The 19,601-nt window shown below is 38.1% G+C and overlaps 1 protein-coding gene across 5 annotated transcripts in view; it reads left to right on the forward strand.

The window, feature by feature from the left end:
• CFAP69 (cilia and flagella associated protein 69) overlaps positions 1 to 17,762 on the forward strand; it is a 30,583-nt gene extending 12,821 nt beyond the window's left edge. For 3 of the 5 annotated variants that reach the window (XM_075082791.1, XM_075082792.1, XM_075082793.1), the window contains 12 exons: positions 399 to 615; positions 1,492 to 1,656; positions 2,938 to 3,056; positions 3,509 to 3,627; positions 4,706 to 4,787; positions 5,788 to 5,980; positions 6,592 to 6,729; positions 7,095 to 7,171; positions 8,209 to 8,403; positions 9,379 to 9,465; positions 11,225 to 11,329; positions 17,418 to 17,762. In XM_075082791.1, the coding sequence (XP_074938892.1) occupies positions 399 to 615; positions 1,492 to 1,656; positions 2,938 to 3,056; positions 3,509 to 3,627; positions 4,706 to 4,787; positions 5,788 to 5,980; positions 6,592 to 6,729; positions 7,095 to 7,171; positions 8,209 to 8,403; positions 9,379 to 9,465; positions 11,225 to 11,329; positions 17,418 to 17,594 (1,674 nt within the window). In that variant the 3' untranslated portion in view covers positions 17,595 to 17,762. Of the gene's footprint in view, positions 1 to 398; positions 616 to 1,491; positions 1,657 to 2,937; positions 3,057 to 3,508; positions 3,628 to 4,705; positions 4,788 to 5,787; positions 5,981 to 6,591; positions 6,730 to 7,094; positions 7,172 to 8,208; positions 9,166 to 9,378; positions 9,466 to 11,224; positions 11,330 to 17,417 lie in introns of those variants that run through there. The other 2 variants (XR_012658868.1, XR_012658867.1) reach the window with 2 other exon arrangements.
• The last annotated feature ends 1,839 nt before the right edge of the window (positions 17,763 to 19,601 follow it).

A 19,601-nucleotide genomic window follows, 5' to 3' on the forward strand; every position in this document is an offset into this window, starting at 1 on the left:
GCTGTCCATCTGGCATAGTCCGGTAGACTGAAATCAGCTGTTCTCCAAATCAAGAATTCATATGTAGCTTCAGACCAAGTCCTGCTGTTTGAAAGCAGCGTACAGTTTCTATTTTAGAAAAGTTACAAACCTAGACTATGCTAGGAAAATTAGCTGACAAGTGACTGCAAAGCATTACTGAAATACATGTGAAGAACATAATCAAGTTTAACAAACCACAGTCTGTGGGAATGTTACAGCATATAAACAGCGTTTGTCTGTACTTGTAGATGTACTTTCTCAATAAAAAATAATTTTCGTAGTGTAGACAGATAAAGCTGACTCATTGCTTTAGGTTTTTCTTATTTGCATGTGAAACCTGTAAGCTGTCTCTCTTTCTCTTTGTCTTGACTCCGCAGCTTCTCAGTGAAAATGATGTGATGCCAGCTTTGCTTTATTATGTAAAACCAAATAAGAAACCTGGATTTCGTGACTGGTCCACTGCCCAGTATGAAGAATTACAGCTTCATGCAATTGCTATTTTAGCTTCAGTGGCTCCCTTGCTAGTAGATAAATATTTGTCCTGCCAAGCGAATACTCTTCTCCTTATGTTTCTAGAATGGTGTATAGGCCAAGGTCAGTAGGTGCTCATGGCATTCATATATAGTAATCTCAAAACACAACTCAACTGAACTTACTTTCTTTGACAGGAAGGAAGAATGTAAAACGCATGAAGTAAGAATGAATCTTTTTCAGTAGGTCACTTAGGAAATTAAGCTTTCTTAAAAAACCAACCATAATATTTTTTACTACTGAAGGATGAGCTGGTGCCCCATTTAACTGTATACCACTGTACTGGTATTCTTTTAGTTGTGTGGGCAGCCACACATCTCTGTTGCCTGTGTTTTAAGCTAGTCAGATACACTTGCTGTGGCAACAAGTCCAACCAGTAACTCCTGCCATGAGGCAGGATGCATTAGCTCAAAACTTAGGGCAGTACACAGTAAGGCAGCTTCCAGACTAAAGCTGGCTTGTGGCTGGCTTGTGGCCATCAGCTAAGAGTATGGGCTAAGCAAAAAGATAACTAACTGCACCCGATTTATTGGACTGGTTTTCTGGGGATGGATAGTTTCCATCATAAAATTGGTATGCTTTCCTAGGAGGAATTTTTCATTTGGATCTAATGGAGATCAAAAGGTTGACATTATGTGTCATGCTAGAGAAGATACTTTGAGTTTTGGAGACTGCTCATTAACCTAGTAAGATTTAAAAAAATTGTAATTTTAAATGTTCACCAAAATCATACCTTTCTTATGAAGGTAAAAAGTATAGCCCTACACAGAAAGGCTTATTACAAGATGGTTTTAAACAAGAAGCCTTTCTAACATTAGGGGATTTTGTTTGTTTGATTTTAGCTTATACTTATAAGCCTTTTTTTCCTCCTGAGCACATTATTATTCTGAACTTACATTGTCCGACAAAAAAAAAATTCCTTTTGTGATTGCTCCACAGATCCTTTCTTTGGTGAAGGTAACAGTTTCCATGGAACAGGTGGTCGCGGCAACAAACTTGCACAAATGCGCTACAGCCTGAGAGTGCTGAGATCTGTTGTGTCCCTTTATGATGATGCTGTGAACATTAATTTGTGTGACCAGGGAGCAATTAGCCAGCTACTGGGTAAAGCACAACTTGTATTGCTGTAGTTAAATTACTACATTTCTGCTGAGACTAAGCATGTGCTTTTTTGTGTGCTGTGGTTTTAGTGAGTTACTCCTTTGACTGCTGAAAAACTAAAAAACCTCAAACAATTAATCCAAGACGTAATTAATTTGAATCTGAATTTTTTTACACTTTAAGACACTGAATTGAATGAATTAAGCAAAACAGACAGCTGTAAAAGCCTTGGGGTTTAATATCAGAGTGAAAGCTGCCCCTTCTCCCTTTATTATACTGCATTTGTTACATATTAATTTCACTGTGGTAGCCCCTAGGAACTTGAGCCATGTGTCTTGTTTTACCTAAGTCTATTATGGTGTCACTTTCCACAACTTCTCTCTAGAGCAGAAGAAACTTAATAGCAATGTACTTTTCTATGAATAACATTATGAAGAATAAAAGCAGAATAAAATTGCTTAACCACTGCTTCTGCAATTTTAGAGCATTTTTTTGTTCAGTAACACATACCTACTGTTACATTTGGTTTTAAGTTCCAATACACACTGGTGTGTGTCCTTTTCTTACAATAATAAAAAGTTCCAGTACTCTGAAAGAGTCATACTGGAAGAAATAAAATAGGTAAGATCCTTTGGAATTCAAAAACTATGTTCTAATAGAAAGTCTAGAAAGAAAAGATTTTATATCCTCAGTTGAAAACTGAACTCCAGTGAAAACTCTGTGCAAACTTACAGATTTTAGTTAAAGCAAAATGAACACTAAACCTTACATATCAGATTCAAGTAACTTTTCTTACTTTGAAGGAGTTCTGTGTCTGAATGTCCTCTTTCACATAGTCATTCCAAGGCTTATTTTCTCAGCCACGGTGGTAATTTATGTCTCTCCCACATTTCCACTCTCGGTACAAATGTTTGTGAGGCTGTACAGTAGTGCAAATCAGTAAGTTCATTGCCTTTTTCTAAGAGTTCCTTAATTCAGATCAGTTCCCTGAATTCATTGCACTGGCACAATACAAGGGGCAGCACAGAGACTGAACAACGAAGAATTCAGTGCAGGCTGCTCTCATCAACTCTGTCACCAAGAGTAGAGTCCATGAAAATACAGCATCAGAGTGCTGCACTTCTGTAAGCTATTATAAAACATGGGAGATAAAACTGAACATCATAAGTAGATTCCTTTAAAAATCCCTTGATGTAAATTTGATTCTTTTAAAAATCAGCAGCTGTAATAGAATTCTGACTTATGTATAGGACATTTATATATATAAAATACATTAATTTGTAGACATCCTGAAGTATGCAGCAAACAAATCTAAAGAGAAAGAAGATGCCATTCTACTGGAAATCCAAGCTGATATATTATTTATTTTGTCTGCTCTCTGTGAAAATGATCTCCACAGAAAGGTATGTACCTTTCTAACTCGTACTGTGCAGAAAATGTGAAAATATGGTACATTTCATTTAAAGGATATTGCCTTTTTTTTCTTCATTCAAAAGCAGATGTGAACTGTAGTTCATCACTAACAAGTGAGGTCTGATAACTGGTTTCTGTGACAGTGACATTTAAAATGCAAAATCACTCAGAATTCCACTAGGAAGGGTCTCACCTATTGCTATTTTACATGGTTTTTAAATTAATATTGAAGTGTGTTAATGAACGAGATTAGCAGTTTGGGAAAGCTGAAAATCTGTTTTTCTTATGTGTATCATAAGGAATATATCCTGCTCTAACAAGTGGGCCAAATTTATTATGATATAAATATTTAAATTTTTCAGTTTCCTTTGTATTTTATTATATGGAGCTATTTAGTAAATATTATTTAAGAAACATATTGCTTTAATTAACATTTCAACAGGAACTCTTCAGCTATGAAGGAGTGGATATACTTATCCCATTCATTCAGATGGATCCAAAGAAGTTACATAGTGGATTAGGCCACAATTATCTCCTCTTCAGTGCACTTGACTGCTTGTGGTTAGTAAAGTATTTTAGCAGCAGTAACCCTTAAAAATGTCAAGTCTTGTATTTTTTAGGTCTGCAATACTATGGCCTTTTTCTGCACATATAGGCCTTTTTTCTGTTTAAAAGGTATAAAAATCCTTTATACAATGTGACTTATTTAAAGTGATACAAAATAAATGGCGTATTCTGCATGTATTCTCTTCTAAGTAGGGGTTCATATAACAACCTGAATCTCTACACAGCAGTCTATCTCCCCACACAGAGTGACCTCCTGACATGAGAGTTACCTAAGAATTTCTGAAAGGTGTATGGTTAGAGTCTGTAAATAACTTCAGAGAAGTAAACAGAAGGCAAGAATAGACCAATATTAGCTAAAAACTAGTGTAAGCATAAGAAGTGTTTGTGAACTGGATATATTGGGCTAGAAATATTTTAAAGATTGCTATCAAAGAAAGCCAGTATGTAGGCGGATAACCGGAAGTTAATTTAAGGCAGAGGTTGATAAATACATCAAAAGCCAAATCTGAAAGCCAGATATGTTTGCCTGGGAGAAAAGAATGATGCAGAAGATCCCTTCAGTTTCTGTGTTAATGACTGTAAGTGAGGAAATAAGAGAAGGAAGCAATAGCAACATGAATGCTGGTTTTATGATCATTTTAAGCTGGGAGAAGCAAATACTATTGCCGAAAAAAGAGTCTTGCTTGTCTCACCCCCTTGATTCTGCTGGCAGAAATATTCACACAGCCCTGCAATAAGCCAGACCAGGGATGTGATCTAGCTAAATTTTAGCCTCTCTCACTGACTTAGTTTTAGATCAAATCCATATTCTAATCCAGTTCATTGGGAACCTGCCAAATTTCTTGGGCTGCTACAAGGAAGGTGTGCCACCTGCAAGAGAAGAAAGAGCAATAAGGTATATTTAGTTATACAGGGTAAATGAAAAGGCATGGGAAACATGATTTTTCTACACCCTGAAAGTATGAAGCGTATTGCATACCAGATACATTTATGCAATTCAGTAAAATAAATGTTTGTACAATGTTCTAAAGCACACAAGTGTTTCTACACAGTGAAATTATTTCTGTTTAAGGTCCTGTGTCATTGGATGTTACATTGCAGAGGATTATTTTCTTGAAAAACATGGCATTTTTCTCCTTCTGGATTTGTTGGCAGTAGGTATTTTTATTATTGTCGTTACAGAATGAGAGAGTAGTAAAACAACATGGAAAACTGCATTATTTTTGTTAACGGCATCTCCTAAGAGTGCTATAATACTAACAAAAAGATCAGTGTGTGTAATTCCCAGAGATAGGAAAGTTATCACACACCAGGTTATCTGCTCAGAAATTATTGGATGGATTTTCCGTGTATCTTTTTTAAAAATAAGTATTTGACAAAGGAAATTTTAAATTTACCAAAAATACACTCTTTTTAAAAAGAAGACTCAAACTATGCTCTTATTTTGGATGAAATCTCTGTTTAGAAAAGCATCTCAGTTCTTACTTCATATTGAACTTAGTAAGAGCAGAGTTAGTATACACTTCAAGGCTTTAAAATTTGATGTGTTAAGTTACTTTGTACACGTATTTTGTATGTATAGCTACCTCTGTGGGTCTTGGCCATAGAGCTGGCACAGGCATCTCACGTCTCACAAAATAAGCATGCACCTTCCTTGTTTCATTCTGTCATTGTTGCTGGTCATACCGCCAGCCTCTGATGCCCTTGCAGTGCAAGGCTGCAGACCCTTTCCTACTCGCAGCTACTGCTAAAAGATCTGGCCACAAAACAGAACAGGCGCTGTGTGGTACTGCACAGCCACTGCCTTTAAAGTCCATGTCTTACAAAAATAAATCTTAGTAGTAGTATATTCTCCAGCATGTGAGCCTGGAGGCATGTATACAAAACCTATTATGTAATTCTACACACAGGTATGCGCATCTTATGATCCAGCAGTCTTTCCCCTCATGTTCCTTGATTTATGGAACTTTGCATGGCAGGATTCCAGAAACTTGCAAGATTTACAAGTTTGTACACCAGTTTTGTGCAAATAGTTGTGATGAAGAGCTTGCAGTTACTTGATTACATATTACATAGTTTCCCTATTTTTTTTGAAGGTAGGCATTACTGTGTTTTGAACAGTTTAAAACATTCTTTCCTTTTCCCTTCTCCAAGTTAAAGCAAAAGAGCCTGTGCAATATAATTCTTGGAATCTTGGTTGAATTTTGTGACAACCCTAAAACCACTTCGCACATCAGTACCTGGCGAGGGGAGAAAGATCAAACAGCAGCTAACCTTCTAATACAATTATGGAGACAGGAGGAATTGGAGCTAGGAGTCAAACGTGATCAATATGGAAGGATTGTAGGTAAGTTTTATGATGCATGTGAAACTGTGAGCAGTTCTACTGAATAAAGTAAAACAAAGACATTATTGGCTTTTGCAGTCTGAATCCTGATGAAAGTAAATCACAATATTTATAGCTTTATGCTGTAGTTCTTACTAAACCCAAAATACCTTCTATTTTGTTTAGAGTCTGGCCACTAGATGGCATTTTCTACATCATCTGGGAATGAACTAGGTAATGAACAGAACCATAACTAGTATCCTGAACAGCTTTTCTAATGCTGGACGGTTAAACTACTTAAGTTCTTCCACAAAAGGCATTGTGGTTTGTTATATGTTACAAGGAGAGTGCTATGCTTTTGCAAATCTTTAGCCATACTAATTAATATTTCCTGGCCCCAATTATGTTCAAATTCCTGGCCAAACTATCAAAATTATTTACGTGGTATCCACAAAGTAAGATGGCACTGTCTTCGTTTGGAGGAGGCATCATGGAAAAGAATATGTCCATAGATGCCTGCTAAAGGTCTTCATAATTCATTACACAGATAGAATTTCCTCTATTTTTAATAGCTTTGGGAACATACTACCTCCTCATTCCTCTACTCTGCTTTTGTGTTTTGAAATTATTAGACATGAAGAGACCTGTTGCTAGCAGCTTCCAGAAACAGCAAGAGGTCATCCCCATGCCTGCCAACTGTCCTAGCTTTGCCATCATGGAAGTTTCAGAAAACATACGGGCAAAACTTTATTCACTACTGTGCAAGCTTGGTAAGACAAGTGAATAGCTTTGTCAGTGTCCTGTTTGTCATTAAACTGAACTTGTTCACTGGCAGTCAATAAAGCCGCTATAGAAAAAAAAGGTCGAAGGAAACTTTGAGATGCATCATCAACACTCCGTTATTAACGGAGCCACTCATAAGTAAAGAGTTACTATAGAGTGAATTTATTACAGAGAAAACGGGTTTTGTCACCAAAAGCCTGCTCAAGATTAGAAGAGTGACTGATTGGTTTATTGTGATGAAGATTTTGCATGTGATTATATGATAAATAAGACGGTGCCTTTTTTTTAGAATTTTGTATTTTAAGATAAATTCATCATGCTGTTGATACTGACATGATTAATATTCTTTTAGGTTTTGAAAATTTACCTGGCTTATCTGCTAAGGATTTTGTCACGCTTGCCATCATACAGCGTTATATTGACTTTAAAGTGAGTATAATGGAAGAAAATATTACTACTATATATGTGTTTGCAAAAATAGCAGGTATATCTCAGCACACAACAAACAAATAACCCTTCAAAAGCTGTCACCTATGTCACAAGTCACCTATAGGTTCACAGAGAATGTAAGCCAGTATTTACCATCAAAAGAAACAATCCCACCTCCATCATTGAGCACTCCCTAGACCCTTCCTTTGTACTGCTATAAATGTTTGTGACTGCATAGAAAATAAGACTAGAAACCAATGTAGTTAAAAATAACTCAGAAAGAAATAATTTTAACTGTTCGCTAGGTCAAGACACAGGAATGCGCCAGGGTAGGTGTAAGAAATAGGGGAAGGGCTGGAGAGTAGGATTGCCTCTTTGAGCAGTAAGGTTAGTTCAGGGGGGCAGTTTGCTATGAAAAATGACATTAAATACACATTCTGATGAAGGTTTTTCTGTGCTTTCCCATCTTTGTCCCCACATGCAGTATCCATCCATACTGTCAAAAGTGAAGAATGATGTTCCTATAGGGAACGAGAGCAAGATAACAAACTTTGTGGGAGCCATCCTGCTCAAAAGATGCTTCAGTTTATGCCAATTTTCTGCCTAGGAGCAAAGTCTGTGAGAGCTTAAAGTGTTCAGGAACTAGCAAGACTCAATCTTTAGTTGATAATTCCAACTTCGGTTTATGTCTCGTATTGCAGTTTGCACAGATAATGTGCACAGTCTGAGATTTTAAGAAGGACACAACATCTCATTCTTGTAATTTGGTATCCTGTAGCTATCTGTGTTTCTCTGAGTTTCTCTGAGTTTCTGTAGTTATCAGCATTCCTGTAACTGCTCGGTGGAGTCAAGCTTGGGCTTAGGGAGGATTATCATTAATGAATTTGGCATAATGTTACTGAAGTCTAACCTTTCATAAAAATTCTGGGAAGTGAAACAACAACAAGGAGAGATATTGTTCCTCTGTTGTATTTTGAATAATAGGAACTGAAAAAAGATACAAATATCAAATAGTGTGGTGTCTGTTTCACACACAGGTTGGAGAAGTTTGGAGTGAACTGTGTGCAGAACTAAAAGAAGAATTCAGGCCTGTTGAGTCAGATGAGGAAGCCTTGAAAGTTATTTCAGAGATATCAGAAAATACTGGAAGAATGATTGCTGCTCTGCAGACTGAAGTGCTTGAAAGTCAACATCACCAAGAAATCCAAGAGGAGGAGAAAACATATGCAAAGGTAAGACAAGGAGTATTTAAACAAGTAAAGCCCATGTAAAGCTTTTTTGTCAACCTGTTTGAAGATTTTCCCGTTATATAATGTTGAGAATTCTGTATGGGTACACTGAAGATATATTAATCTGTCTCAGCAGTAAAATTTTAACTTTAAATTAAATTAGGTTAACCTCAGTTCTCCCAATTTGTATAATATTGCCAATATTTAGAGAGTAACATGAAAAAATGAAGCAGTATCATCAGTGACACATCAGCAATAGTGTAATGAGAAATGATCATTATGTTACTGTAAGCTGCACTTGTGTTCATCTGTAGCAGATAGCAATGTAAAGTACCTATTACAACTACATCTGCTTCTTAAAATGAAACATAAGCCTCTGTTATAAGCTCCCCTGGCTGAATATTCTCAAAGCTTCATTACTTCACAAAGCAGGGCTTTGTGCTTCCCAGCATGCTGAGAGTGAGCAGGTATAGATGTTTTCCAACTTTGGTTATAAGGCAAGCATTTGGCATTTTTGCTCATCTACTGCCTCATCCTCTCTTGCTCTCTGAGAAGTAAGAACAATTGGTCCAGTTGTCTAAACTCTCATGCTAGTGTTTTTGAGGGATTGTCATGCATTATGATGCCTGCACTTTTGTCACCAGAACTGATTCCATCTCTGTTATTCAGCATTAGAGTGACAATATACAGAAAGTATTCCTGAAAGAGTTGGTACTCTTCCAACATCTGTTTTGGAAGAGAGGAAAATTTGTTGCAACAGAGAAGGTAAGCCTTTTTTTTTTTTTTAAAAGGCAGTGCATGAGTGAAGTCTTTAAAGGACAAGGACAATATTATCATCCAATCTCCAGTGAGAGGGATGAGCTAAGGTAGCCAAAGGGCATAGGTGAACCTACTATCCAAACAGCACAAGCAAAGAGTTCAGGAAAGCTTATGAGAATAGGATTGTGTTGCATCTTGTAAATCTTGTTTATATTACAGATCCAAGCTATCCATAAGCAGAGAGAAATTGTAAATAAATCTTGGGAAAATTTCTTGGCTCGGACATCAAACTACGAGGCATTGAAGGTAAGAAATCTCTGAGTGATGGAGCAAAATTTACATTCAGGGTGTATTTAAAATAATTGGGAAGTTCCAAACACATTTCTTGATGAGTTATGAGGATATTCAAGTAGAAGTTAAAGTAAGTATATCTAATACAATGTATTCACACAGGCATAGAATAATAACCCATAAGATGTACTGGCAAAGCTATGCAATCATTGGCTCTTCTGATCTTCTGTGATTCAATGATTCGCTCTTCTGATTACAGTCACAAATTGGGGATCAACATTGTTTACACATCTGCAATTAGGGGAGGGTTGTTTGTCTCTGTGTGTGTATATATGTACATGTAAACGTACATACACTGTGTATATATATGTATATATGTCCTGAAGTTGTTGAAACTAAAAGTCTGGTCATTCTTTTCTTTATTTTTTCTAACACTTCATTCCCTCATTATAATAAAGCAGACATCATTCAAGATGGGAAATGTTTTATGAGGGAAGGAGTTTCTTTTAACAATGTTAGCACTTTTCCAAAAGAACAATAAAAATGTTAGTCCTGGTTGGGTAATCAGACTAAGTTGGAGAATTGATAAAATCAGACTTAAAAGAAATGCTTTGGCAGCTGAATTTAATTTTTCTTTATTTCCCAAAGGAAATACCAACGAGAACATTTTTCTTTATGTGCGAGCATCTCACTGGCCTGCGGTGAAGATCTATGCTAGAATTAGAAATTAAAAAAAAAAGGACAGAAAAAGGATTTGGAGAACTACAGGCTTCTTAGTTTTAACAGAGTCCCTGGAAAGCTGTTTTAGGCACATGAGGGACAAGAACGTGATTGGAAATAGCCATCATGGATTTACCTTACCAAGTCATGCCTTGCCAACATGGTTGCCTTTTGTGATAAAATTACTAGCTCTGCAGAAGGAGGAAGATGGATGTTATTTCTCTCTGCTTTAGCAAGGTTTTCAGCACAGGCTTGTGTAGCATCCTTGCAGCCAAACTGAGGAGAGAGATATGGACTGGACTACACATAGGTGTTGCCCACTACAGCTAGACTACAAGTCAGATGAAAAACTGGCTGGACTGATGGGCTCAAAGGACAGTGGTTGGTGATTAAAGTTTAACTAACAGTCAGATTTGAGTGATATTCCTCGGAGTTAATTATAGGGTTGATACTGTTTTATAATTTTCATTAATTATTTGGATATTGCATCAGTATGCACCCTCATCACGTTGATGCATGACACTGAGCTGGAGGAAGCAATCCATATGCTGGGAGGTAGGGTTGCTTTTCAGGTGGACCATGAGAAGCTGGAGGGATAGGCTGACCAAAAGCTTATGCAGTTCAGGAAAAGAAAAAGTGAAGTCACACATCTGGGATATATTAAGATTGTCATGCATCAGAACAGCCTGGGGACTGACAGGCTATGTAGGCGTGTACTGTCTGTGGGGTGGGAAGCTGAACATGAGGCAGCAGTGTCCTCTTGCAGTGATGAAGGCTGAGAGCATATATGGATACATTAGAAAGAATATAGCTCGCAGGTCATAGCAAGTGATTATTCCTTTCTTGCCCTTGTGAAGCCATTTCCGTTCATTCGGTTTTCAGGTCCCGAGTACATGAGAGAGTAAAAAAACAGAGGGAGGGTGCTTACAATTAAAGGCCAATAGAATTATCACCTCATTTATTTTGTCATTTTGTTTGTATATTTTCTAACAAGTGCAAATGATACAATTCATTCTGATTAAAACAATTTTGCCCTTTTTCTAACTATCTTTAGAAAGCAAAAAGGCTTCAAGAAGAATTAATAGAGGCTTCCAGATCTAAACTGAAGCCTCAAAATGGAGCAGTCCATTCTACAGATATTAAAGACCTTGGTACAACAGTAAGTAATCCCAGTGACACTGTTTAGTTTTCGTTAGTGTGTAAGTGGTTTGGAGTTTATTCTGGCTGTGTATGTGCTCCTGCTTATTCTTTCTTTAATAATGCTTATGTTGGCCAGCTCTAAGTATGTAAGAAAGAATCTATATTTCCCGCAAAGCACCACTTCCCCTTCTGACATATCCTCACACAACAGGTGGTAGTTCAGAATGAGATTCAGATCTGCCAACTACTCAAAGAAAGCGTGGGCAAGATGGTCCCTATGCTACTTGACATGTACCTCTTGTGGGACAGCCTTTCATGAAAACCTTGCTGAGGTCAAGACCTCCTTCGTTTATTGTTGGGTAACTCTGTGTGATGCCTAATATGTTGGTAGAGTTGACCTTTGTCAGTAAGTGCGTTCCTGACTGTGTGCAGATAAGCCACTCATTGCATCTGCAGAAAAGGGGTTTTTTTTCTCATTTCTGTCAGTTAATTGACTTGTGAGAAAATAAAAGCCATTGTTAAAATCTTATTTGGGCATAACAGCGTATTTAGATGTTGAGTTTGACATGGTAAGATGTGGGAGAATCTCCATTCCAGTCAGTAACTGCTTGTGAGCTAGCTGGATGATTTCTGTGTAAGCGTCACAGCTAAGGAGGATTGTAGGGGGAGGGATAGCTTTTTGGTTGCTTATAAGTTGCTCTTACATGGAAGGAGAAACAAGGAAGAAAAAACATTGTTGTCCTAAAAGCAGATTTGTCTCCCAGTGTGCAATGATCCAATAATCACACACTCAGAAGAGACACTGCAAAGTTATTTCAGGGTTGCACAAGACTGGATGCTCGGTGGTTTTCCATAAATCAAGCACTCCGAAGCTGGCTACCTTATCATATTTATACAATAAATCCATACATATTCTACCTGTCTAATACATATTCATTCTAATCTACATAGGTTGCATAATGACATTAAGTCATTCTTCTTGGCTCCGCTTCAGATTCTTCCATGCATGCCTTCCTGTTTTCAGGGGTCTTTGGTGATCTTGACAGATGAGATATCCTAACCCTTGTTACGCAAGAACAACTTAAAGCTGTTTTCTCCTATCAACTCTCCTTCATTTTTCTTCTAAAAAGAAAGCTTGTTGTTGATGAAGTGAGTGAGCTGATGGCCAAGACATCCCGTCGCTAGGCTTAGATTAAGTATTAACAATGGTTAATCAAAAAAGAAGGGAGTCTAGATTCATGCTAACTAAACATATGCAATACCCCTTTTTTTCCAAGGGGGGATTGTTCTCTTACAATCATTTCCCCCCTTTTTGAGGCTTGAGGCATCTTAATACCTCCAAGTCTCAAACCATTTCTTCATCTCTCCTCAGGGTACACTGAATAAGACAACAAGAGGTTATGATTATTAGTACAATCAATAAGATATGGGGAGAATAATCTCCCCAGGGAAGTGGTTGACTCGGCCACATTGGACACTTTCAAGAGTCGTCTGGACGGGGTGCTGGGGCATCTTGTCTAGATTGTGCTCTTCCTAGAAAGGTTTGACTAGATGAGCCCTGAGGTCCCTTCCAACCTGTGACTGTGATTCTGTGAGATGACTACAAACAGTTGCATTAGCCATTCTAAGTTGGGAAGCCACGAGGTTAACCAAGAAAGACCCAATCCTTCCCTTTCATAAGCTCCAGAGGCTAATTTTCTCAATTTCTTTGTTTTATTTTCTAGTAGCTGTGAATTATCTGTAAGATTGAAACAACAGATCCCCTTAAATTCCTCACAACCATGATTGTGTCTCAACAATAGTCAATAGCTGCCCAGTTTTCTAAGGTGGCTTCTTGGATTTGGGTTGTTTCAGTACCAATGGCTGCCAAGGCCTGTGAAGCAAAATTTGTATCTTTTACCAGCACACAAACAACTCACTTTAGAACATGGTAATTCATAGCTACTCCAGCTCCAGGGGTGAGGATGGAAGCTGCTGTGATTTCACTTGGACTATATAAAATGATTTGTGAATCACAGTCACTAGGTAGCGGATGGACATCTCTTCTTTTTCTTGATTCATGTTGTAAGTCCTTTTTACTTAGAAGCAAGGGGGCCAGTCTCCCTGTAGAAAAAGGACCTCTGATTACATTCGCTGGAACATAAGTATAATCCAGTCTTCCACAAAGTAAGAACCATCCCAAAGGTAACTGAGTATGGAACCAGGCATACCTTATGGTCCCTGTTCTTTCATAAGTCAGAAGGGGTTGTAATTGTGTCACATTGTCACATTTTGAAGTGCAGTTTTCAAAAGTAACACAATTCTTAGCAGGGAGCATCCCTCATACCCTAACTTCTAGCATTCATCTTTCTTCACTTCTAGTTCTTCATAGGCTGTAGGGCCTGCTATAGGTATAATTCTTGAGTAGTTCTAGGGGAGTGGGAACTCTTGTCAAGCATGAACTCTACATCTCTCCAACTGAATTCCCAGATCCAACACAGGAGAGTCTGTTGGTTTCCTCTTGGGCTAGTAATTCACATAGATTTTGATCTGTCCCATTGTGGCAGCATAATTTGTGAATCACTTTTTCCCATCCAATTTAGCAGAAAACCCACATCAATCAACCATTTCATTATTAGTTTCACAAATAATTATCCAATATCATACAAAACTATTTTCCCTAGATACAATCTTACTCAAATAATTCAAAACTGGATAGAATTTTATATTTAATTTCAAGGATCTCTTTGGTGCAGAAGTCTACTGAGGTGCAGGTGTTTTCTTTACTGTACTGTAATGGATCCAGGACTCAATTCCTTGGGTCTTCACTGCAGTATCTGTAGCCAGCAGCACCTGGTAAGGTCCTTTCCACGTCTCTGTGAGTTGTTCGTCTTTCCACGTTCATGGATAACTGAATCTCCAGGCTTGAAGGGGTGCACTGGTGAATCTAAAGGCACAGAAGCTTTAACCAGGATATACCTATGGAGTTAATAACCTTGCCCAGAGAAATCAAGTAGTCCTTCAGAATCTGATCTCCATTCAGGTGCATCTGACTGACTTTCCCTGTGAAGCTTACAACATAAGGTCTCCCATATATTATTTCAAACGGGCTAACTTTTTCTTGCATCTGCAGTGTTATTCTAAGTAATGCCAAGGGTAAAACCTTGGTCCATTTCGTCTGGCTTTCTTGACATAATTTTCTAATTCTCTGTTTAACTGTTTGATTCATCCTTTCTACTTTCCCACTAGACTGTGGTCTCCATGGAGTTTGCAAATTCCATTTAATCTGCAAAAATTTTGAAACTTCTTGGGTAACTTCTGCTACAAAATGGGGTCCCCTGTCTGACGAAAATCCCTCAGGGACTCCAAATCTAGGTATTATTTCCTTTAAAAGCACTTTCACTATCTCTCTGGCTTTGTTGGTGTGACATGGGAAAGCCTCTGGCCAGCCTGAAAAGGTATTAACAATTACCAATAAATACTTATATCCTTTACATTTTTGTAATTCTGAAAAATCAATTTGCCGGTGACTGCCTCTGCTGCTAAGGGTCTCTACGGAATTTTCAGATTATTTCTTAAACAGGTCTCACAACCTTTTGCAATACCCTTGGCAGTTTTTAGCATATTAATGCCTATTGCGTATGTTTTTGTCATTTCTACCAGTGCCTCAGCTCCCATGTGAGTGGCACCATGTGTCTTCTTCATAAGTTCTCTCATTGTTTGCGGAGTAACTACACATTGTCCGTCTGGAGTCTTCCACCGTCCTTCAGAGGTCTTAACACAATTTAGAAACTTACCCAGTTTTCTTTCTCTGTGTATTCAGGAACATCAATATCAGAAGTTCGTTCAGGGACTAAGGCTGCTGTCCTTGCAAACAGAGCAGCTCTTTTTGCAGTCTCATCTGCCCTTTGATTTCTTTTAATTATACCAGCCTGTGCACTCTGCAATGTACCACTGCCACTTCCTTTGGCTTATTAACTGCTTCAAGCAGTCTCAAAATTTCCTTGCCATATTTTATAGGATTTCCTTGTGATGATAACAATCCTCTCTCCTTCCAAACTGCACCATGTGCATGTATTACCCCAAACAGATATTTTGAGTCTGTATAGATATTGGCTCACTTTCCTTCTGATATTTCTAAAGCTCGAGTCAGTGCAATTAATTCAGCTTTCTGTGCAGAAATGTTCACTGGCAAAGGTGCTGCCTCTATTTCCTTTTTCAAAGTGACAACAGATGTCCAGCTTTCTGTTCCCCTTTGATGACAAAACTGCTCCCATCAGTAAACAATTCCCAGTCAGGGTCCTGTAAGGGGACACCTCTCAGGCCTGCATGGCTGGAATATACCTGCTCAGTAGTCTCTCAGCAGTCATGCACTAACCCTTCTTCTTCATGTAAAGGCAGCAGGGATGCCGGATTTAAGGCACTAGACACTCATTATTACATCTTCTTGTTCGAGCAGTATTGCCTGATACTGTACCATTCTGCTCGGGGATAGCCAATGCTGTCCTTTCTGTTCTAACACTGCTGTAACAGTCTGTGGCACGTAAATGGTGATTTTCTGTCGCAAAGTCAGCCTCCGTGCATCCTGGATCAGTAATACCGTAGCAGCCTGTAAATGAGTGAGCCAATGGCCACAACATCCCATCGCTAGGCTTAGATTAAATATTAACAATGGTTAATCAAAAAGAAGGGAGTCTAGATTCATGCTAACTAAACATGTGCAATACCCCTTTTTTTCCAAGGGGGGATTGTTCTCTTACAACCATGAGGTGCTGTTTTTAAACATACACAAAGGCAAGAGGTTGTACTATCATGGGCTGTCTGGCATGAATGAGACAACTAAGGTGGCTGCATCCTGAAAAAGAAAAGAGGCAGTTCATGTTTGATGTGATGAAGAAAGGAGGTGCTTAACAGGAAGCAAGGGGATGGTCTCAGAGTACTGGACTAGGATTTTTATCAAATTATCTTTGCCCTAAACTTCTGAAAGTTATGGATGGACACATCTGTGAGTGCAAGATGAAGTGGGCTGGAAAAACATATTTAGTTAAGTGCATATATCAGTGCACCTGTTAATCAGCAATGTTTTGCAGAAAGTACCTGAAAAGTTTAGATACAAATATGAGTATTCTGGATATTGTTAGTAGAGAGAAATACATCGTTAGATTTTATTTTAAAGACTCGGACCTCGAGCCAAGATTACTCATTTCTCTGGAGAGAGAGGATTTAACTAGAAAATATCTTCATGTGTCTATAATCAATATTTCAACAACTCTAGACAAAAACAAGAAAAGGTTAGTCCCCCTTTGCAGAATAAGTGTATTAAGAAAATTAACACACCAGGAACATCAGATAAAATTCCTTGGGTACATTGCTTAGAAGAACTACAAATGACAGATATGGCTGGCAATTTTTTTCATGGAACAATCCTCTTCCCTCCTCTTTGCCAAACACCCTTAGCAGGGAGAGGTGAAAATTAATCTAAGACGGTTGTTGCAAACCAGGCAAGGTCAAGTCATTAAACGTGTCACCCATATGCCCTCAAAGAGTTGCATTGTTTGTTTTAGTAGGTCATGGTTAGAAGATAGAGTTGTCACTCAGGGATTTTTATTCAAAGACCTGAATCTATTCAGTATAAAGAGTAGTCCTGAGACTGGAAAGTGTATGTCTCTGTCAGTCTTGGAGTTTTCCTGGAGCAACAGTTATAGGAAATTGCATTCTGAGAGAAACAGGATCTGTGCCCATTTTTTTTCTTTGAAGTATTAAATGTATAGTGAAATTCTGAAGAGAAAAACCATGGCTGATATTATATATAAATCCAAGTAACATTGCACAACAAACTTCTAATGTAGTAAAGGCTTGATTTTCTTCTCCTCTGTTCATAAGATCAGACATGAAGGCAGAAGAGCAGACTGCATAAAGGTACCTGCTGAAAAAAACACTCTGTCTTTTCCTTTGTATTGATGGGAACAGTTTGTGAATTTAGTATAAAGGATAGTTTGAGTCGACCTCAGAAACCTCGGCATGCATCTCCACCAGCTGAATAATATTTTTGAAAGACAGTTCATGATTTAACTCTCATTTTAAATGCTAACATGAATGCCAAGCAATGCATTTATTTTGTTTTTCAGATTGGATCTGGTCGCTTAGTAACTGTCGAAAGTACACCTCCTCAGTTAATTGGAGGGCCACTGGCTGTTGCAGACATTGCTCTTAGAAAGCCCTCTGTTTGTGAAGGAGCCTTAAAAAAGATCAAAAGAGTTAAAACATTGGACTCAGTCAAGAAGGATTCATTACCTGTAGAATAGTGTTCTGAGCAGTGCTTTTAATATTTTGGTTAACCATATGTATATTTTAGATAAAAGATAAAGTCTGTAATGCTTTGATGAATTGCATAGAACATCTTGAGAGTCAAATTATATTTTGTCTTAATATAAACAAGGGGCTGATTTATTAATAAAGTACCCTATACAGTATGGTACAAAGGTATGAGTCTAATAATTTCATGTGCTAGTGTCAGGTTGCCCTGATCCACTATCAGTAGGTCCACCATTTAGATTTCCATCTCTTGTTGACACGTTCCACACGTTGCAGTTTAAGGGTCTCTTTCTTTGAGCAGAGTGATGAGTCTTCACATGAACACATTCATTTTCCTGGTTACTGTACCCACATGGTTTTTGTCCAAGTCCATTTTGTCTCTTGAATTGCTGCCTGTATCATCAGGACTCCTGACTTCTGTTCTCTCAGTTTTCATCCAAAGACTCACTAAGAAGCTTGTCTGTGCCAGCAGTTTCTTTGAGCCTGCTGGAGAGACATGCTGAAATGTCCTGCTCCTCATGGGTTTCTTCTCACAGCTCTTGAACTGATCTTACTGTTCTGATTATTTCTTGGGTTACTGCCCATGTTGACTCCAAAGAGAACCCATCCTCTTCCACCCTAGCACCTCTATAATACCAACACAAACTTGTGAGCAGCAGACCTTTTTGTAGATGACTCAGTTTCTAAGCTACTGTCTCCTCTCCTAACTTGGGCAAAGCCAGAATTTGCTATGTTACAACAGCGCAAGATTCCCTGAGGCTGCTACTTCATTTTAAAACCAGTTGTATCCAGTGCTGTGGCATAAATTGCTGTGACATTGCAAGGGGTTCTCTGGCACGTAGTCTGTCATTTTTGCCTGTGAGCAACATTTTGAGAAAAGCACATGCTTTTACTTAATTAAGTGCCAACTTGAAAAAATGGAAGTAAATTTGAGCTAAACAGCTTAGTTTAAAACTCCCTTTTTTACTTCTGGAAAGACGGATAGGGGAGGGGTGTGCGTGTGTATAAGTTTTGTAAAAATCTGTTTGTCCCTGTAACAAGACATAGCAGTGCTGGCATTAAAAATTAAGGCAGAGATTTTTGTTTAAAAACTGTCTACTTAAATTCTATAAAAAGGAGAACCCAAAGAAGATAATAAAATAAAACAGCCATATGAAATGGTATGTAAACTTGAGAGAAATCTCCAGTTTAGTTTCCAGAAATCAGCAGCATTTTCTTACGGGTGGGTCTGTTAAACATTACATTGTAGAGTAAGACAGTCTACTAGTACTTAAGCTATGCTAATTTATTTTAATTTTTATGCTGACCCTTTGCTAACTGATAATTTTTGAGTATAATCTGGTTTTATTATGACTCTTTTCCCTAAAACTATCAGCATAAATTTTAAGTATGTTTTATTAAACAAGCCTGTATTGTGTATTTCTTGCCTGCCTGCAAGAAAGGTAAGCTAAGGTATATAGAGATTATCCAACTGAAATCCTTTGTGTCGAGCAAAGTCTTGCTCATTTGTTTGTTTCTCTGACAACTCTTCAGCAGCTGCGGGGCTCTGTTACTGTTTTAGAGAATGTGAAAACATATCTACACGCTGAGGACACAAAAAGTACACTCCATTGTCTTTTCACAGTTAAAACCAAACAATAAATATTTGACCAGGAGAACAAGGACTGTGACATTTAGAGGGTTTTTTATATGCTTGCATATACGTGAACATGCGGGTGACTCATTACTACTGGCAGCAAGGCACTGGCCCGTTTTTTCCAAAAAAACGTACAGGGACTCATGTAAGTCCTTCCAATTTCTGAGCAAAAGCAACAGCAGTGCAGTGTAGCCAAGGTATGGATATAAAAGGTCTTTTAACTGGAAATCAGTTTATATTTATGCTTACGTAAAAACTTAAAATTAGGTACAACGTGAGCCCTGCAGCGTTCCTCCCCCAGCTGCATTGTGCTTCTGCTCCAGACACTCTGATTTGCAGGCAAGTAGCTGCAAATGCTCTG

Source organism: Phalacrocorax aristotelis, chromosome 2 (assembly GCF_949628215.1).
Source record: "Phalacrocorax aristotelis chromosome 2, bGulAri2.1, whole genome shotgun sequence".
Taxonomy (NCBI): Eukaryota; Metazoa; Chordata; class Aves; order Suliformes; family Phalacrocoracidae; genus Phalacrocorax; species Phalacrocorax aristotelis.